Source organism: Halichoerus grypus, chromosome 2 (genome assembly GCF_964656455.1).
Source record: "Halichoerus grypus chromosome 2, mHalGry1.hap1.1, whole genome shotgun sequence".
Classification (NCBI taxonomy): Eukaryota; Metazoa; Chordata; class Mammalia; order Carnivora; family Phocidae; genus Halichoerus; species Halichoerus grypus.
This window is the reverse complement of record NC_135713.1, coordinates 150,114,414-150,128,893: the sequence shown is the minus strand read 5'-3', so window position 1 is coordinate 150,128,893 and position 14,480 is coordinate 150,114,414. Positions and strand designations below refer to the sequence as shown.

Genomic DNA, 14,480 nt, shown 5'->3' with positions numbered 1-14,480 from the left:
GCAGGGCCTGGCTGAGCCGCGGTGCTCTAGGAGCTCACGGAGGCCGCAGAGGCCTGGCCCAGCCCTCCCTGGAATGCTGCCTAGACAGGTCAGGCAGGTCCCTGGACAGAGCCAGCTCCCTCCACCCTCCCTCCCCGGGGAGCCCAGGCCGGGGAAGGGGTTCACACACTGGAATGCAGACCATGGACTTCCTCCCACACGTCCGACCAGGCCTCACAACAAATGGACTCCAGGGCCAAAGAGAATCAGAGCCAAAGGAACCAGGCCCTCGGCCACACAGCAAGCTTGGGGCCACGGAGTGGGTCGGGCAGGGACCAAGAAGGCATGGGCCTGCCGCACGGGGCAGATAGGCAGGGATGACTGCTCACGGCCCGCCACACTGCCCCAGCCCAGGGGGCAGAGGACCCAGGCTCTCAGGCCCCTGCCCGGGGACCAAGGGGATTTCCTGCTTTGACATCTAGGAGAGGGTCCCCAGCCTGGTGGCGATGGAAGCTTTGGCCGGGGTGGGGGTGCGGAGACAGGGTCACCAAGGCCCCCTGACTCCGTCTAGCACAGCAACCTACGGAGCTCCCTCCACCAGCCTCAGGGTGGGACCTGGACCTGCGGGTCCTGATGAGGCCCCAGGACCCAAAAAGAAGGGTCACCTCTAGGGCCGTGGCCACACTCCTGTCACCTCCCGCTGCCCCCTCAGGCTGCCGTCTAAGAAAGTACACGTTCGTTCCGGGCCTTCCCGGTGAGTCAGGAGGAGACCAGCAGGGAAGGGGCCTGGGGTCCTGGCAGGGGTGGGGGGCCTCACCTGACTGCAGCAAGCCGGCGCCTCGGTCCTTGACCCCAAAGTGCTGCTGGATGTCCAGAAGGACGCCTGAGGGGAAGACAGAGGGTGCTTATGTGTGACGCCGGGCCTCCCCTGTCCCCCCAGCCCGCCTAGGAGACCCCCAAGCCAGCGCCTCGGTCCTTGACCCCAAAGTGCTGCTGGATGTCCAGAAGGACGCCTGAGGGGAAGACAGAGGGTGCTTATGTGTGACGCTGGGCCTCCCCTGTCCCCCCAGCCCGCCTAGGAGACCCCCAAGCCAAGCCCGGCCCTCGGTCCCCCTGGCAGGGCCCAACCTGGCCCCGTCTACAGGACGCCACTCTGCCCAGTTTGCCAGGCCACCAGGGACTTGGCAGCCTGAGCTGCCATGCTGCCCCCACGGGGCTCCCGTGCTCACTCCCAGGACAGGCTCCCACCCCCTCACTCGGCCACTGCAGGGGCCTGAGGCACACAGGGGCAGGGCTCCTCTGGGGTCACCTGGCTCCGTGAGGTAGCCAAACCTCCCACCGGCCAGCCTGGAACTTTTGCCCACCTGCGGCCCCACCACAGCTTGGGTCCTGCCCTCGGAGAGGCCACAAAGCCCCTGAGAGCTGCCAAGAGGCCTTCCAGCCGGGGAGCGGGCAGAGAGGTCACAGGCAGGGCTCACACCTGCTCACCTACACGTGCACACGCCCACCCAGCTGTCCTCGGGGTTATCACCAGGACCCCCAATTTTCTGATACCAGAGCAGAGGTGCAGAAGGAAGCAGGCAGGGCTCCAGGCTTCTTCGGGGGGAAGGGGACCCCTGAGGCCATGCCTGCCCTTCTCCCAAGTCCTGGCCATCTCTGCTCTCCCATTAGGACTTGGCATGTCGGGGGGTGGGGGGGGAGCGGCGGAGCGGGAGGGCAACCAGAAGAACTAGAAGTCAGCAACAACCGTGGGCAGACAGAGCCATGGCCGCATGGGGGCCAGCAACCCCCTGGACGCCCCTCCCCTCTCCCAGAGCTCAACCAGGCTCCTGAGCAAGCCCCCAGCCCTGCAGGCCCCAGGGGCCCCCACCTCGGCTTATCTCTGAGGACAGCAAGGGGCTAGGTCTCCCCGGACCCCTGCACATGTGTACAGAGAAGGGAGAGGGGAAAAAGGAGGAGGGGACGGGGCAGGCTGCCCCGGACGCCCCCCATGCAGGGGACCGAGGAAGGGACCAGGCCTGCCTTCGGGGGATCCCCAGAGCTCATCATGATGATAGTGACGAGGATGAAGACGGTGCACATCTCTCAGCCGTAACTGCTTTCCTGGTTCGAGTCCCACGTGACCGCATGAGGCCGGGACTATTCCCCCCTGGACAGACAGGGAAACTGAGGCACGAGGGGTTAAGCCACACGCCCCAAGTCATAGAGCAGGAAAGTGGGCAGAGTGGCACCCCCAGGCCTGCGGGAGGCTCCCGTGGGCGGCTGTCCTGAGAGCCTTTCCCTGGGATGAGGCCTGACAGCAGGGAGACACTGGCCTCCTCCTTGTGAATGCCGAGCATTTACCATAATTACCCATAATGAAGAGGCTGTGTGAGGCCCAGTTAATGACTTAATAACCGAGGCGGGCTGAGGCCATGCCCCGAAGGCGGAAGCCAGGGGCCTGTCCTGGGCCACCGAGTGGGCCCAACCTTGGGGAACCACCTGCACTCCCCTCCTAGCCCCAACCCGCTCGCTCCTACTTCTGAGCAGGGGCCTGCGTTCCCCACCCTCTCTCACGCCGTCAGCCTCAGATGAGGACCCCAGCCTTCACCAGGCCACAGGCTTCAGGTCCAGCCCCCCCAACCCCGCCACCAGCCCCCCATGCCATGCTCCAGCCACCCAGACTATTCACGGCCCCCCGACTGCCCACCCGTCCCCATCTACCCTGTGGGCTATTGTGGCCACTCCTTCAAGACTAGTTCAGGCGCCTCCTCTTCTGGGAAGTCTTCCCGGTTTCTCCCCTCCCATCACCCTCAGTAAGTCAGGTGGCCCCACGCTCCCCTGTCCATTCTTTAGCACTCGTCACCCTAGGATTAGCGAGTTCGACAGGGAAGACGTGTAGGGACATGGATACGCGCTTCTTGGGTCCACCGGGGCTACGAGCTAAGAGCCACCGCTTGTGGTCGCTGCTAAGGTCCAAGTACCGTGGGAGGCTCTGCAGATGCTCCTTCTATCCTGCTGCTGCCTAGGATTTTCGGCCCCACGTTACGTGTCCCATGTGTCACACAGCACATAAGGGTCTGAGAGGAGACTGGAAACCAAATATGTTCTTCTGCCTCTGCATGTCCCTCGCTCTTGTCACCCCCCCAGCCCAGGGCCCGGCGCCCAGCCAGCCCACAGCAGACGCTTGTGGACAGAGGCGGGTGGGCGCGGGGACGCGCAGGGGCCACTGCAGAGCTGGGTGGCGGCAGGTCACCTGCAGAACCCAGAGCAGAGATGTCACATGTTAGGTGTGCAGCTGGGCGGCAGCAGGAGGGCAGGACTCCCCCTGGGCCCCCGGGCACAGCCAGGAGGAGGGCAGCGGGCTCACTCTGGGGGAGCCAGCCACATCAAAATGGTCACTGTAAAGACAGCATGAGTCCCCAGCAAATCAGAGCACTCTTGCTTCTTCGCCGAGACACAGCCTAGCCCCCCCAATGGCCATGCTCCGCCCCGGCAGCTCCCCAAGGCCCAGGGTTTGCCTCCCCTGATACACACAGCTCCCGGGAGGGGGAGGACGCTTCACATCCAGATGCACGTCCTGGGAACTCTGGGCAGGCCAGACCCCAAGACAAAGGACCCCAGCACCCCAGAGTCCAGGCTTGTGTCCGCAGCCTGGGATCCAGGAAGAACCTTCCCTGGGAACAGGGCCTCACTGAAGCTGTAAGGGGCTGTTCTCCCCCCGAGCAGCCAGGAAGGGGCCACGGCCACAGGCAGGCGGGATCCACTGGCCGCTGGCTCGGGAATCATGTGTCACAGTGGCTCGCCAGTCGTCTCGGATTTTCCTCTGGGCCCCAGCCTGGCTCGGGCCCATACACCCCTCCCTTCTTCCCACCACAGCCTTATTTTTAGCCTCTTTCCTGGAGGCTGAGGTTTGGTGGGTCACAGGACGGGCCTCCCGCCCAGGAGCAGCCTCCGACAGCCCAGGCCAAGCCCTCCACCAGCCTGGGGCGTGCAAGGTGGGGCCCCCAGCCGCCCCACGGCCATGGTTGCCGGGCCGGCCTCTCCCGATTTACGGCCAGGGTCATCCCCACAGGGGCCTCCTCCCTGACCCAAGAAAACGTTCTGGAGCAGCAGAAGCGCTGACTCCCAGTTACACCCCTCCCAAGCCCCCGGGGTCTCGCCTCTTGTCCAAGGCCAACTGTCCCTCCTGCCTCTTGGGGACTCTGTCCTGGGGCACCCCTGGCCTGGGCCTCACTTCTGCCCCCTGCACATCAGCCCCACACACGTGTGCACCCTTCTCTCATCCCGGTGGTGACAACAGTCCTGACCTCCCCCCTCTGCCAGCCCCTCATTTTCTCTCCTGCCTTCACAGCTGAAGTTCGTGAAAGAGCCCCCCCAACTCAGTGTCCTCCCCTCCATTCACTCCCCTGAAACCAGCCCTCCCGGAGGCTCAGCCCCATGCCTCCTCCCCATTCCCAGAGCGGCCCCGTGGTGCTCCCCAGCCCACAGCCCCCTCGCTCCTGCAGCCCCATGAGCGGGTCCCAGAAAGTCCCCCTTCTTCCACACCAGCCTCCTCCCACAGCCCTCGCGCATTATCCCGTCCCCGAGGCCCAGGCTCTGGGCTCAAGGAGCTGATGCCATGGCCCAGCAGCTGTCAACTGTGGCGAGAACTCAGACTCACCGTGAGTTCTTCAAAACTCACTGGCCCCACCCCAGGATCAGTAACACTACCAACCCCAGTGCTACCTGGATTAGCTCCCTGAGGGTGACGACTGTCTCCTGCCAGCCCAACGACGCCCAGACTTCCAGCATGGGAGGCCCCCATGACCCAGGTCTGCACAACCACCTGTCCAGAGGGGAGGCCCCAGGACTCACGAACTCGAAGCCGCTGGCCTGGCCGGTCCAAGGCCCCTGGGACGTGCGCGTCACAGCCTGCAGGCCTCTGAGCCTTGACGACAGCCAGGCCCCCTTCCTGGGGGGCCCCCTCCACCTGTATCCAGGGCCCAGACCCAAGGTCACGTCTCCCAGAGCGCCCCCCGACTCCCTCCCCCGCAGCTCTTGAGGAGGTGTCTGTAACCTCGAGAGCTGGCTGGTCACGGATATTCGTGGTGTCACCCCACCCCATCCCTGCCGGCTCCCCAGTAGACCGCAGGGAAGCCAGGTCCAGATCCTGACCCGCTATCAGGGAGGTCTCACCAAGGCCAAGGTAGAAGAGGAGATCACCCTGACCTTGGGAGCCCCTGGCCCAGACCAGCCTCAGATGCAAGGCTGGGACGACGTGACCCGAGCTCTCTTCCTGCCTTGTCAGCCAGGGCCGGCACGCCCCCAAACACAGGCATCGTCACCCTGCATTCACCCCGCCTTTCGGAGCCAACTTAGCTGAACTCCCAAGAGCATGGCCTCCAGAGGCCAGCCGTCTGGGTTCAAACCTTGTGTCCACATCCCACTCACCTGCTACGTGACCTTAGGCACGTTACTTAACCTTCTGTGTCCCTATCCTCCTCTGCGACGGGTCTTAACTTTAAGATCTGCTTCATATGGTTGTGGAGTTTAAATGGGTTAATCTATAGAAAGTGCTTAGAACATTGCGGGGCACATAGTAGGTCGTCAGTAAATGTTCTAAATGTCATCAGGGATCGCTAACTCGTGGGGCAGGAGCCCCAGGCCATGACCAGAGAACAGGGCAAACTGCCCCCTCACTCTTCTTTTCTCCAAAATGGGGCAGACGGCTGGAAAGATGGGCCTAGGGACGTGAAGGGATGGGCCATGCCTGCCATTGGCTGGTCCGTCTCAGACGGACTGGGTCCTCCGTGGAGGCCTCAGAGCTGGCCTGCTCCGGAGGAATCACCCCTGCTCCAACACTCAGCCACAGCTCCCGCCCCGGTAATTACAGGAGCCGGAGGGCCTGGCTCTGCTGACCTGGCTCTGGATGGCTAGGGCTGCAAGCCACAGGCTGGCCCTGCGGGCACCACCCCCCCACCAGCCCGAGGGGACCGGCCAAGGCAGTCCCTGAGCCAGGACCAGCTTTCACACACACTCACTTCTAACCTGCCCCAGAGCTTCCGTGGGGCCACAACATCCTGCCCCCATCCCCTGGGGAGAAGCTGAGTGACCTCTGGGAGCATCTGGTCCCTGCTCTGAGCCTCAGACTGCCCATCAGACAGCTCCCTAGGACCCCCATACACCCCTGCCGCATCCACCCTAAATCTCCTTCACATTTGTCATACATACACCTACATACACCGGCCCTCCTACCCCCACATCGCCTGACAAATCTGGGCCATTAATGTCAGAACAGCTTGGTGGTCATCTCTACAGGGATCGTGAGGCTGAGGCCCCCAGCCCCAGAGCCTCAGCCCCTCAGAGATGCCCACCTCCTTCCTAGAGGACCCAGAATCCAAGTGTGTGCCCCTAAATAACACTGCAGCTGGAGTACCTCTCCCTCTCTGCAGGTCCTAGAAAGGAGCCCCCCCCAGCCCAGACCCCCAGGGCTCAGAGCCCTCCCCGCTCCCACCAAGTCTCCGTGCCCAGAGTGGGCGGGGACAGGCAGCCTGGCCTCTGTCCCGTGGTTCTAGTCTATCATTTGGGGCCAGCTTTCCTGGAACCGGACTTGGCCTTAGTAATTTGGGGGCTCTGCACAGCCACTCCTTCTCTGACGCGCCGCCCCCCCGGCCCTGGCCGGGCTCAGAGACTCCCCCAAGACCACCGGGGCCACCCTTATCCTGACCCGCAGACCTAGGATGAGGCCGGGGCGTTGGGGAGAGATAAAGCCTCGGGGCGGCTCTCTCCCCATGAGCTGCCTCTGCAGCCGAGACCCACGGCCGCTCCCACCTCTCAGACGGCAGATGGAGATTCAGAAGGTGACATGGGGTAGAGGCCGCAGAGCCAGGCAAGAGGGGCCTGTGTTCCCCACCTCACCCAACAGACCACAGAAAAGAGGCTGGAACCAGCCCCTGTCCACCTCCACACCAACTGCCCACATGACCACTAGAAACAGTGAGTGACCGAGTAACAGCACCCCTCCCAGGCACAGCCCTGGACAGTCTACTAAGCCCGATTGTGCTCCTTGCTTCCCGGGACCCTGTCTGGCAAATCCGTGCTTGACGGTGAAGGGACCGTGACGAGCACATGGAGCTAGCCGTCTGCAGGGCATGGACCCTAGCCCGGTCTCCACGGCCGTCAGGGACGCCTACTGGGGAGCCCTCCCGGCCTCCAGGTTCTGGCTAGTGCCTCCTTCCTGCTCACTTCTTGCTCCAACATACACACCTCTGCCCTTCACCCAACTCCCCCAGGGACTGCTTTCACCAGCGTCCCGGCCGTCAGGAGAGGCCTGGGATCAGCCTGCGGGGAGACCCAAGAAGCCATTCTGCCCCACGTGGGGGCGAGGAGACGGGGCCCCTCCTGACCACGTTCGCCCTGTCCCTCCCAGAGGTGCAGGGCCCACAGCCCACTGTGTGCTGTGGTGGGGACAGAGGGGCAGCACTGGCCCCAGCAACAGGGCCTGGGCCTTAGCAGGGTCATCCCAACCTACCAGGATCCCTCAGCCCGGAAGGATGGGCGGGGGTCAGGCAGGACCGGGTCAAGCCGACCCCGCCACTCAGCTGCTCAACAAGGGCCCCGCCTGGGCCAGCCCCCCATGCCTACGGGGCCACGCAGATGACTAGGCTCAGCCCCTCACAATGGGGCAGGTGTGCTGAAGGATGTGGTTGGGAGTTGGGCTCAGCCCACAGAGCTGGGGAAGCCTTCTGGAAGGAGGGCAAGGCACCCCTGAGACCCACCAGGGGAGACTGAGCTGGGCTGCTTGCAGCCACTGGGGAAGTGGCCTGGTTGTCCCGGGGAAGCAGGGTGCAGGCAGAGCTGGGGGGGTGCACGCAGCAGGCCCACGTGCCACACACGACCCGCGGGAGCAAGATCCTGACCACAGAGAGGGAGGAAGAGAATCATCGATCGTGCATTCAGGGCTCAGGGAGGCTCAGACTCTGCCTCAGGTGACATGGCGGTTACGGCACAGCCAAGACCAGGAAGCAGCCGGGGCCCCACAGGAGCCTGCGGACCAAGCCCCCCTCTCTCGGTCTCCCTCCCTCTCAGCCCCTGGGCGGTGGCAGGACTTCAGGCCCCCACACCCAGGCAGAAACAAAAGCCACTTCCTGTCTGGGGAAGGACAGGAGGCCCTCCTCTCTGACCGGTCGGTCCTCCTGCCCGTCACAAAGTGGGAAACCAAGGCACGAGCTGGCCGGTAACGCCCTGGGTCCCCGATCAAGTAGCGCGTTTCAAGACATGTCCTCTGACGGGCCAAGAGCTCAGCCGGAAGGTGCCTAAGGAGCTGGGCGCTGGCACTCCAGGCCGGCCCGGCCGCTCACCTGCCTGCTGGCCTGCCAGACAGGCCCTCTGGAATGTGGCCCTGGGACACCCCGCCCGGCACAGCTTAGCACTGACGTGGCAGTGGCCAGGGCAGGGCCACCCAAGGGGACAAGGCCACCTGAGGGGCAGGGCAACGGTGCCGTGGACCATCTCTATCCACGAAGATAGCCACGGAGCTGGGAGCCTGACTTGGCTTCCACCCAGCCAGGTGACCCTGCACAAGGCCCTGGGCCTCTGTTTCCCCATCTGTCAGCTCCAGACAGAGAGCCAGGAGCCTCAGGCCGGCAGCCCCCTCCTGCACCCCGCTCAGGTGTCCTGCCAGGCCTGCGTGCCCGGCTGGGTCCCCGTGCTCAGCTCTCCTGGGTTTGTGCTAGTGAGCGGTTGCCATGGAGACCAGTCTCGGCTTCTCTGGCAGGAAAGGGCTCCCCCAGGGCAGGGCTCTGCCTCTCCTCACCAGCCCCTACCCTGCCCAAGTTCAAGCGCCCGGTCTGCCAGAGGCTGGATCGGAGGAAAAGAAACCTGGGTCTCAGGGAAGTTGGGGCAGGGTCTCAGCTCCCGACAGCCCCCCTCCGACGACGAACAAGGCCCGTGTCAGCTCCTCGGGCTGGGCCTGGCTCCGGGAGCGGAGTGATGCCTCCCACGTCCTTGGCTCTGCTTCCATTTTACAGATGGAAGAGTGGGAGCCCAGAGGCAGCCCTGGCACCAGGAAGCAGAGCTGGGGAGAGAGGCCCCGAGACCCTCGCCTGACGGGCTCCCTCTTTCTCCTGAGCTGGCAGCCATGACTGGGCTCAGAGTGGGGAGCAGGGGGCTGCCAGGCCCGTAGTGGCCACGAGAGCAAGGGCCATGTGCCCAAGGGGACCTCCAACTGCCTGTCCCATCGAGCCCAAGGGCACATGCTCAGAGGGCTCTTGCCCCGGCCGGAGCAGGGGGCATGCATCCCCACCTCCACCAAGAGAACACTGCCCCAGGGCAGGGGTCCTGGTCCTGCTCCTCTTGCTGCGTGAGCTTGAATAGGTGCCTGTCCTCCTCTGTCCACAGAAGCAGATGGACGGAAGTGTCTAGAGGTGGCTTCTGGGCTACTTCAATTTTACCCAACTGAAGCAACCCCAGAAGAAGCGCCAGAGCCAAGCCCGGATCAGAGCCAGGGCTGGCCCTCCTCACCTGCTTCTGAGGCCCGCTGCCCTCAGGGGGTTCTCATGGGGAGGAGACGAGGCCATAATTAGCTGGGAATGCTAGGGCAGAGGCAGAAGCTCCTGCAGTTTCCCAGGATGGAGACCGGCCTGGTGGCCAAGGGAGGGGTTCTCAGAGAGACCTGGAAGGGCCTGAGCCACACAAACACGGGCAGGGCACAGGGGCCGGCCCGGCAGGTGCAGACACACGGAGGGGAAGGCAGCTGACATGGAGCGGCTCTCCTGGGGGTCTGCTTGGCCCAGGTGTTTAAAAATATCCTTGTGTGGTCCACCAGCCCAGGAGGTGGAGAGGAGGAAGTGGTAACCCAGAAGGCTCAGGGGACACCCCCAAGGTCACCAGCTGGGAAGCTGAGAGCCTGCCTCGAACTCTGGCCTCGAAGATGAGGTTCAAGCTGCCTGCTGCAGTGGCCCCGGGCGCTGTGGCCAGTCCCGCCTGACGTGGCTGTACCCATAGGTCATGCACCAGGTTCCAAAAGTCAGTGTGAGAAAAAGAGCAAGAGGTCCCATGAAGAGCTTTTATATTGATGACACGATGAAATATTTAGATCTATCAGGTTGAATAAAATACATTAATTCATTTCACTTATTTCTTTTTACTTTTCTAACGTGGCTCCTAGAAGTATTTAGATTACGTATGTGGCTTGCATGATACCCCTTCTGGACAGAGCTGGTCTATACCATAGAGCTAGAAAGCACAGGACAGATTTAAAAGGAAGAGAACGGAACACCTTCTGTTCTTTGATGAGGAAGGCGGGGCCACATGGGTGAGGTTCTCAGGGGCCAGGCGGGCCGAATGTCAAAGATGACGGAGCAATTCAGGGTCTGCATCCCCTCCTGTGTCCCAGCTCGGCCAGCCAGCAACAGGTGGACTCAGGCCTAGGATGACCACTCCCCTGCCCTCCCCCTCCAAACACATCAAACCATAGTAGTTGTCACAGAGACAGTAAATCTTCCTAAAAACTGAACTTGGGGGCTGGGGCGTGGGGGAGACTGCCATAAAGAGAGGGAGAGGGAGCCAGGCTTATCCGGAGAGGAAATCTGTGTACGTTGTTGTCGTTGGGGGTTGGGGGAGGGGTGGTGCCTGAGCCCTGGCCGGGGACAGGGAGGGATGCTGTTTGCACAGGGTTTTCCGGGCCTTCCTCCCCACGGCCCCACGCCCCTCTTAGCTGCCACTCTCCATCCCCCCTTACCCATTCACTCGGAATTTCCTATCTTGTGCTCCCATGCTGACTCTGGGACCCAAGGAGGGCTGGGGGCAGATAAGCTCCACACCTCCCTGATCCCACCCCCTCCCCTCAGTCCCTGGCAAAGTCAGTGACCCTGAGAATACCAGGGAGGGGTGGTCTGCGGCCGGAAAAAAACAAGTTGTAAAGTGTGGCAGAGCCAGAAGCAGCACCATGCCGTGTCCCCTGAAAGGTGGGGCATCTCTTCCCAGGCCGAGCCTTCCTGGTGGGCCTAATGCCTGCCTTATCTGCACTCCCCAGGCCATCTCGGACATGGGCTGCACAGGGGCCTCGGTCTCCTCTCTGTATTCAGAAGCCCCCCACCTTCTCAGAATTCTCCCCACTTTACGGTGACACCTAAGCTCCCAGGTCTCGGGCAACATGTTCTGAGTCTTCCTGCTCAGCAGACCAAAGAAAGAGCCTCCTGGGCATGGCTCAGAAGCTGGCACCACTGATTGCCGCTTCCAACTCCCCGGAACGGGAGAGAACAGAGGGCCAAGGGGTTTTGAGAGCGGGAGAGGGGGAGGAGGATCTCCCATCAGAGTTCTTCCCTCCTACGTGACACAAAACCCTGTTCAACAGAGGAGACTGAGGCCAGGAGAAGGGAAGGGGACGCAGGGGCACATGGTTTTCGCCAGGGCTCTCCTCTCCTCTCCCCCAACCTACAAAGTTCTCTTTACAGTCTGTCCAAAATTCCTCCTGCTATCTTTTTTTTTTTTTTTTTTTTTGGTTGTTCCAGATTTTGCTAAACTGTGTTTAGGCAGGTTCTGGGCCAGGGTCCCATGTGTATTGTGGCACTCGCCTCCCACAGGGAACCCCCATACCAGCCTGGCCAGAGTACTTTTCTCTCAAGGTTACACCATTCTCACCTAGAGGCAGCTCAGTCCACGGAAGGGCCCTACTCGCAGACCCCTGAGAACTGGGGGAGGGGGAGTGAACCGCCTGAACCCCAGAACCCTGTCCATCCCCCAGGGGCCCAGGGATCAACCACCTCACAAACACCAGCTGAGACTGGCCCAAGGTCACACACCAAGCACACGATGGGCAAATCTGGGACTAGAAACTAGCAGGGCTATCGACCCCCACCCCATCCCCAAGGCTGGTTCCCAGAGATGCTCCCACGGGACGAGGCGGCCCCCTCTCCAGGCCCAGTGGCCTGCCCCCTACCCCAGACCCCAAGCGCCATAGAGCAAGGGGAGGCGTCTTCAGGCCTGTAGCCAGGGCCAGCTGCAGACCGCATCCTGGGTCCCCAGGCGCCGCGGACCCGCCCCGCCCCTCCCTCTGCTCCCCGCAGCCCCGAGCCTTTGTCAGCCACGCGCTCACACACAGACCCGCGCCGCCCGCGCGCACACACCCGGTCTCCCCTGGTGCACACCCGCAAGGGGCGCGCGCACTCGCCGCACGCACGCGGGGAGTGGAGGCGGCGGAGGAAGGAAGGAACTGACCCGCTACGGCCCCGACAGACCGCCCGGGCTGGGGGAAGGGGAAGAGAGGCCGGGGAACCTGAGGCTGGGGCGGGAGGGGGCGCGGAAGCGAGAACACAGAGAGACGCAGAGGAGACTCTCGGAGAAGAGGACAACGGAGGGGACGTCAAGGGCTGGCGAGGACGCGCGGGCTACTCCAGGGATGGGGACTCCTTTTAGCCCCTGGCCCGGCGGGGCGGGGTTCAGGGGGGCAGGGGGGCGGTCCCCGGGTTGGACCCGTGATCCACCGGGCTTCACTTGCCCAGTTGTGCCTGAGCACAGGGCCCTTAGAAACCCCGCGTAAGGCTTGAATACAGGGGCCCTGGGACCAAAGGCTTCCCGGGGTACTTCCAGGCGGGGGGGGGGGTCCTGGTTCTCGGGCTGGGTGGGGCCCCCGCTCACCTGCCACGGTGTACCTGTCCAGGTAGTTGAGCACGTTGCCCAAGCTGAGGATGGCGGCAGCTGCCCCCCGTCCGCGGCCCAAGCTGGCTGGTTTGGGCTGCTGAGCGCCGGGGCCCTTGGCAGCGGCCGCGCAGCTGGGGGTGCCGGGGGCGCCGGGGGGTCCGGACGGAGCCCGCCGCACGCTGCCCGACAGCGTCTGCACCTCATCGTCGGCGGCCGCGACTCCAGCGGCGCCCACTCCCCGCGCCCCGCAGCAGCCGCCCCCTCCAGCCCCTCGCTGCGCCCCCCGGCGCCGGCGCCGCCGCTCCGCGTCCGCCTCCTCCTCCTCCGCGCCGCCCGCCGCCGCCGAGGCGCATTCCAGGCACATCATGCCGGCCGGGGCCGGGGCGGCGGGGGGCGCGGGGGGCGCGGCGCCCAGCGCGGGCCCCCTCAGGGCGTGCGTGCGCCGCGGAGCCGCCGCTGCACCATCCCGGCCGGCCCGTCGGCTCCTGCGCTCCGGCCCGGCTGCGCGCGGCCCACGTTCAGCGATGCGCCGCCGCGGCCGCTGCCTGGGCTCTGACAGCTGCGGCCGGCCCCGCCCACCGGGCGGCGCCCAATCGGCGCGCGGCTCGGCCGCGGCCCCGCCCCGCACGTGCTGCCCGGGGCCGCCGACGGGGGCGCAGTGGGCCGCGCGGCCGCGGGCGCCGGAGCCCGGGCTCCCCCACTGCCCCGCGCGGAGGAGCTCCGGGCGCGCGTGCGGCGTCCCGGGCAGAGGCGAGAGGGTCTCGGGTGCGTGGGCGGGGCGCCTGCCGCAGAGCTACTCCCCCGCCCCGATCGAATCGGCCTGGGGAGAGCCCAGAGGAGCGACCGGTGGGGGCTTTGGCCCAGGCCCCAGGCCTCGGCCGGGCGCAGACGGCTGTGTTGCCCACCGCCCCAGGGAAGCCCAGCTCCAGCCCCTGACCCCTCCCTGGTCCCATGCCTGGGTGCGCGCCGAGAGCCTACCCGTGCCGCACCGAGACGCAGCCCCTGGCAGGGAGAGCCAGGCTCCCATGGGGCCTCCCCAAGCTTCGGACTTCCAGCTGTGCGCCGGGGAAGGGACACAGCCCCGAAAGGAAGACCCTGGGCAGGCCCGTAGCCCTCTCTAGGTCTGTGTGTGTCTCCGGGGGTAGAGAGGAGGACAGGATTCAGTCTGGAAGTCTGAGTGGTCACCACCCGCTGTGGAGGAGGGCGAGTCCTGTCTCCCGTGGAGAGTGGCCGAGTGACTTCTGTGTTCGGGGCCACAACCCATCTCAGAGGAGCTGTAGTTCTGTGTCCCACCCCCAAGCCCACCCCCTTCATCTGTTTGAGGCTTTGACTGAAATTAAAGTCCCACACAAGGTGCTGAGGAGAGAGTGTTAACACTGCACAGAGCTTGGACACCCAGAAGCACCCCATGTTTCACAGACGGGTCCCAGGGCCCAGAAAAGACCCCATCATGGACGTGCGGCTAGCTGGTGGCAGAGTCCGTGCTGACCCGGGGCTCTGATACCACCCTCCTGGGTTGGGAGCTCAGTTCCCACTGCGGGCTGTTCTGGACCCCGAGTCCACAGGCAGGTGCATCCCACGACAGTGCTGGCCACAGTGAGTCACGGCATAGCCGTGGGTGGCATAGCACGAGGCACCCTCTTCCTGCTGAGAGCAGAGTTAATCCCCAGGCTGGTGTTTCTTGGCGCCTTTGAGGTGTATTTTAAATTCTGCAAAGTGACTAAAAATATGCTTTGGTGTGTTGGGGATGGATGACTGTCACGGGAGGGCCACGAAACAGACTGTTCTGAAAGTTCCCGGCTGCCCCTTCCCAGCTTGAAGCCGGGTAAGGGAAATTCTGCGGGGCGCCCTGGGACGACAGGTGCTCAACAGGTCAGCACGACCTACGAGCTCCATGG

At 64.2% G+C, this 14,480-nt stretch overlaps 1 protein-coding gene across 5 annotated transcripts in view; it reads right to left on the bottom strand.

Annotated features, from left to right (window-relative positions):
* Positions 1-13,088, bottom strand: part of SPNS2 (SPNS lysolipid transporter 2, sphingosine-1-phosphate) — a 30,791-nt gene extending 17,703 nt beyond the window's left edge. For 2 of the 5 annotated variants that reach the window (XR_004912859.2, XR_013445920.1), the window contains exons 1-2: positions 12,580-13,087; positions 797-862 (exon numbers count right to left, since the gene is read on the bottom strand). Coding sequence is in view for 1 of the 5 variants with exons in the window: in XM_036078393.2 (XP_035934286.1) it covers positions 797-862; positions 12,580-12,949 (436 nt within the window). In the remaining 4 variants the exon portion in view is untranslated. Of the gene's footprint in view, positions 1-796; positions 863-12,579 lie in introns of all 5 variants that reach the window. The other 3 variants (XR_013445919.1, XR_013445921.1, XM_036078393.2) reach the window with 3 other exon arrangements.
* Between the last annotated feature and the right edge of the window lie 1,392 nt (positions 13,089-14,480).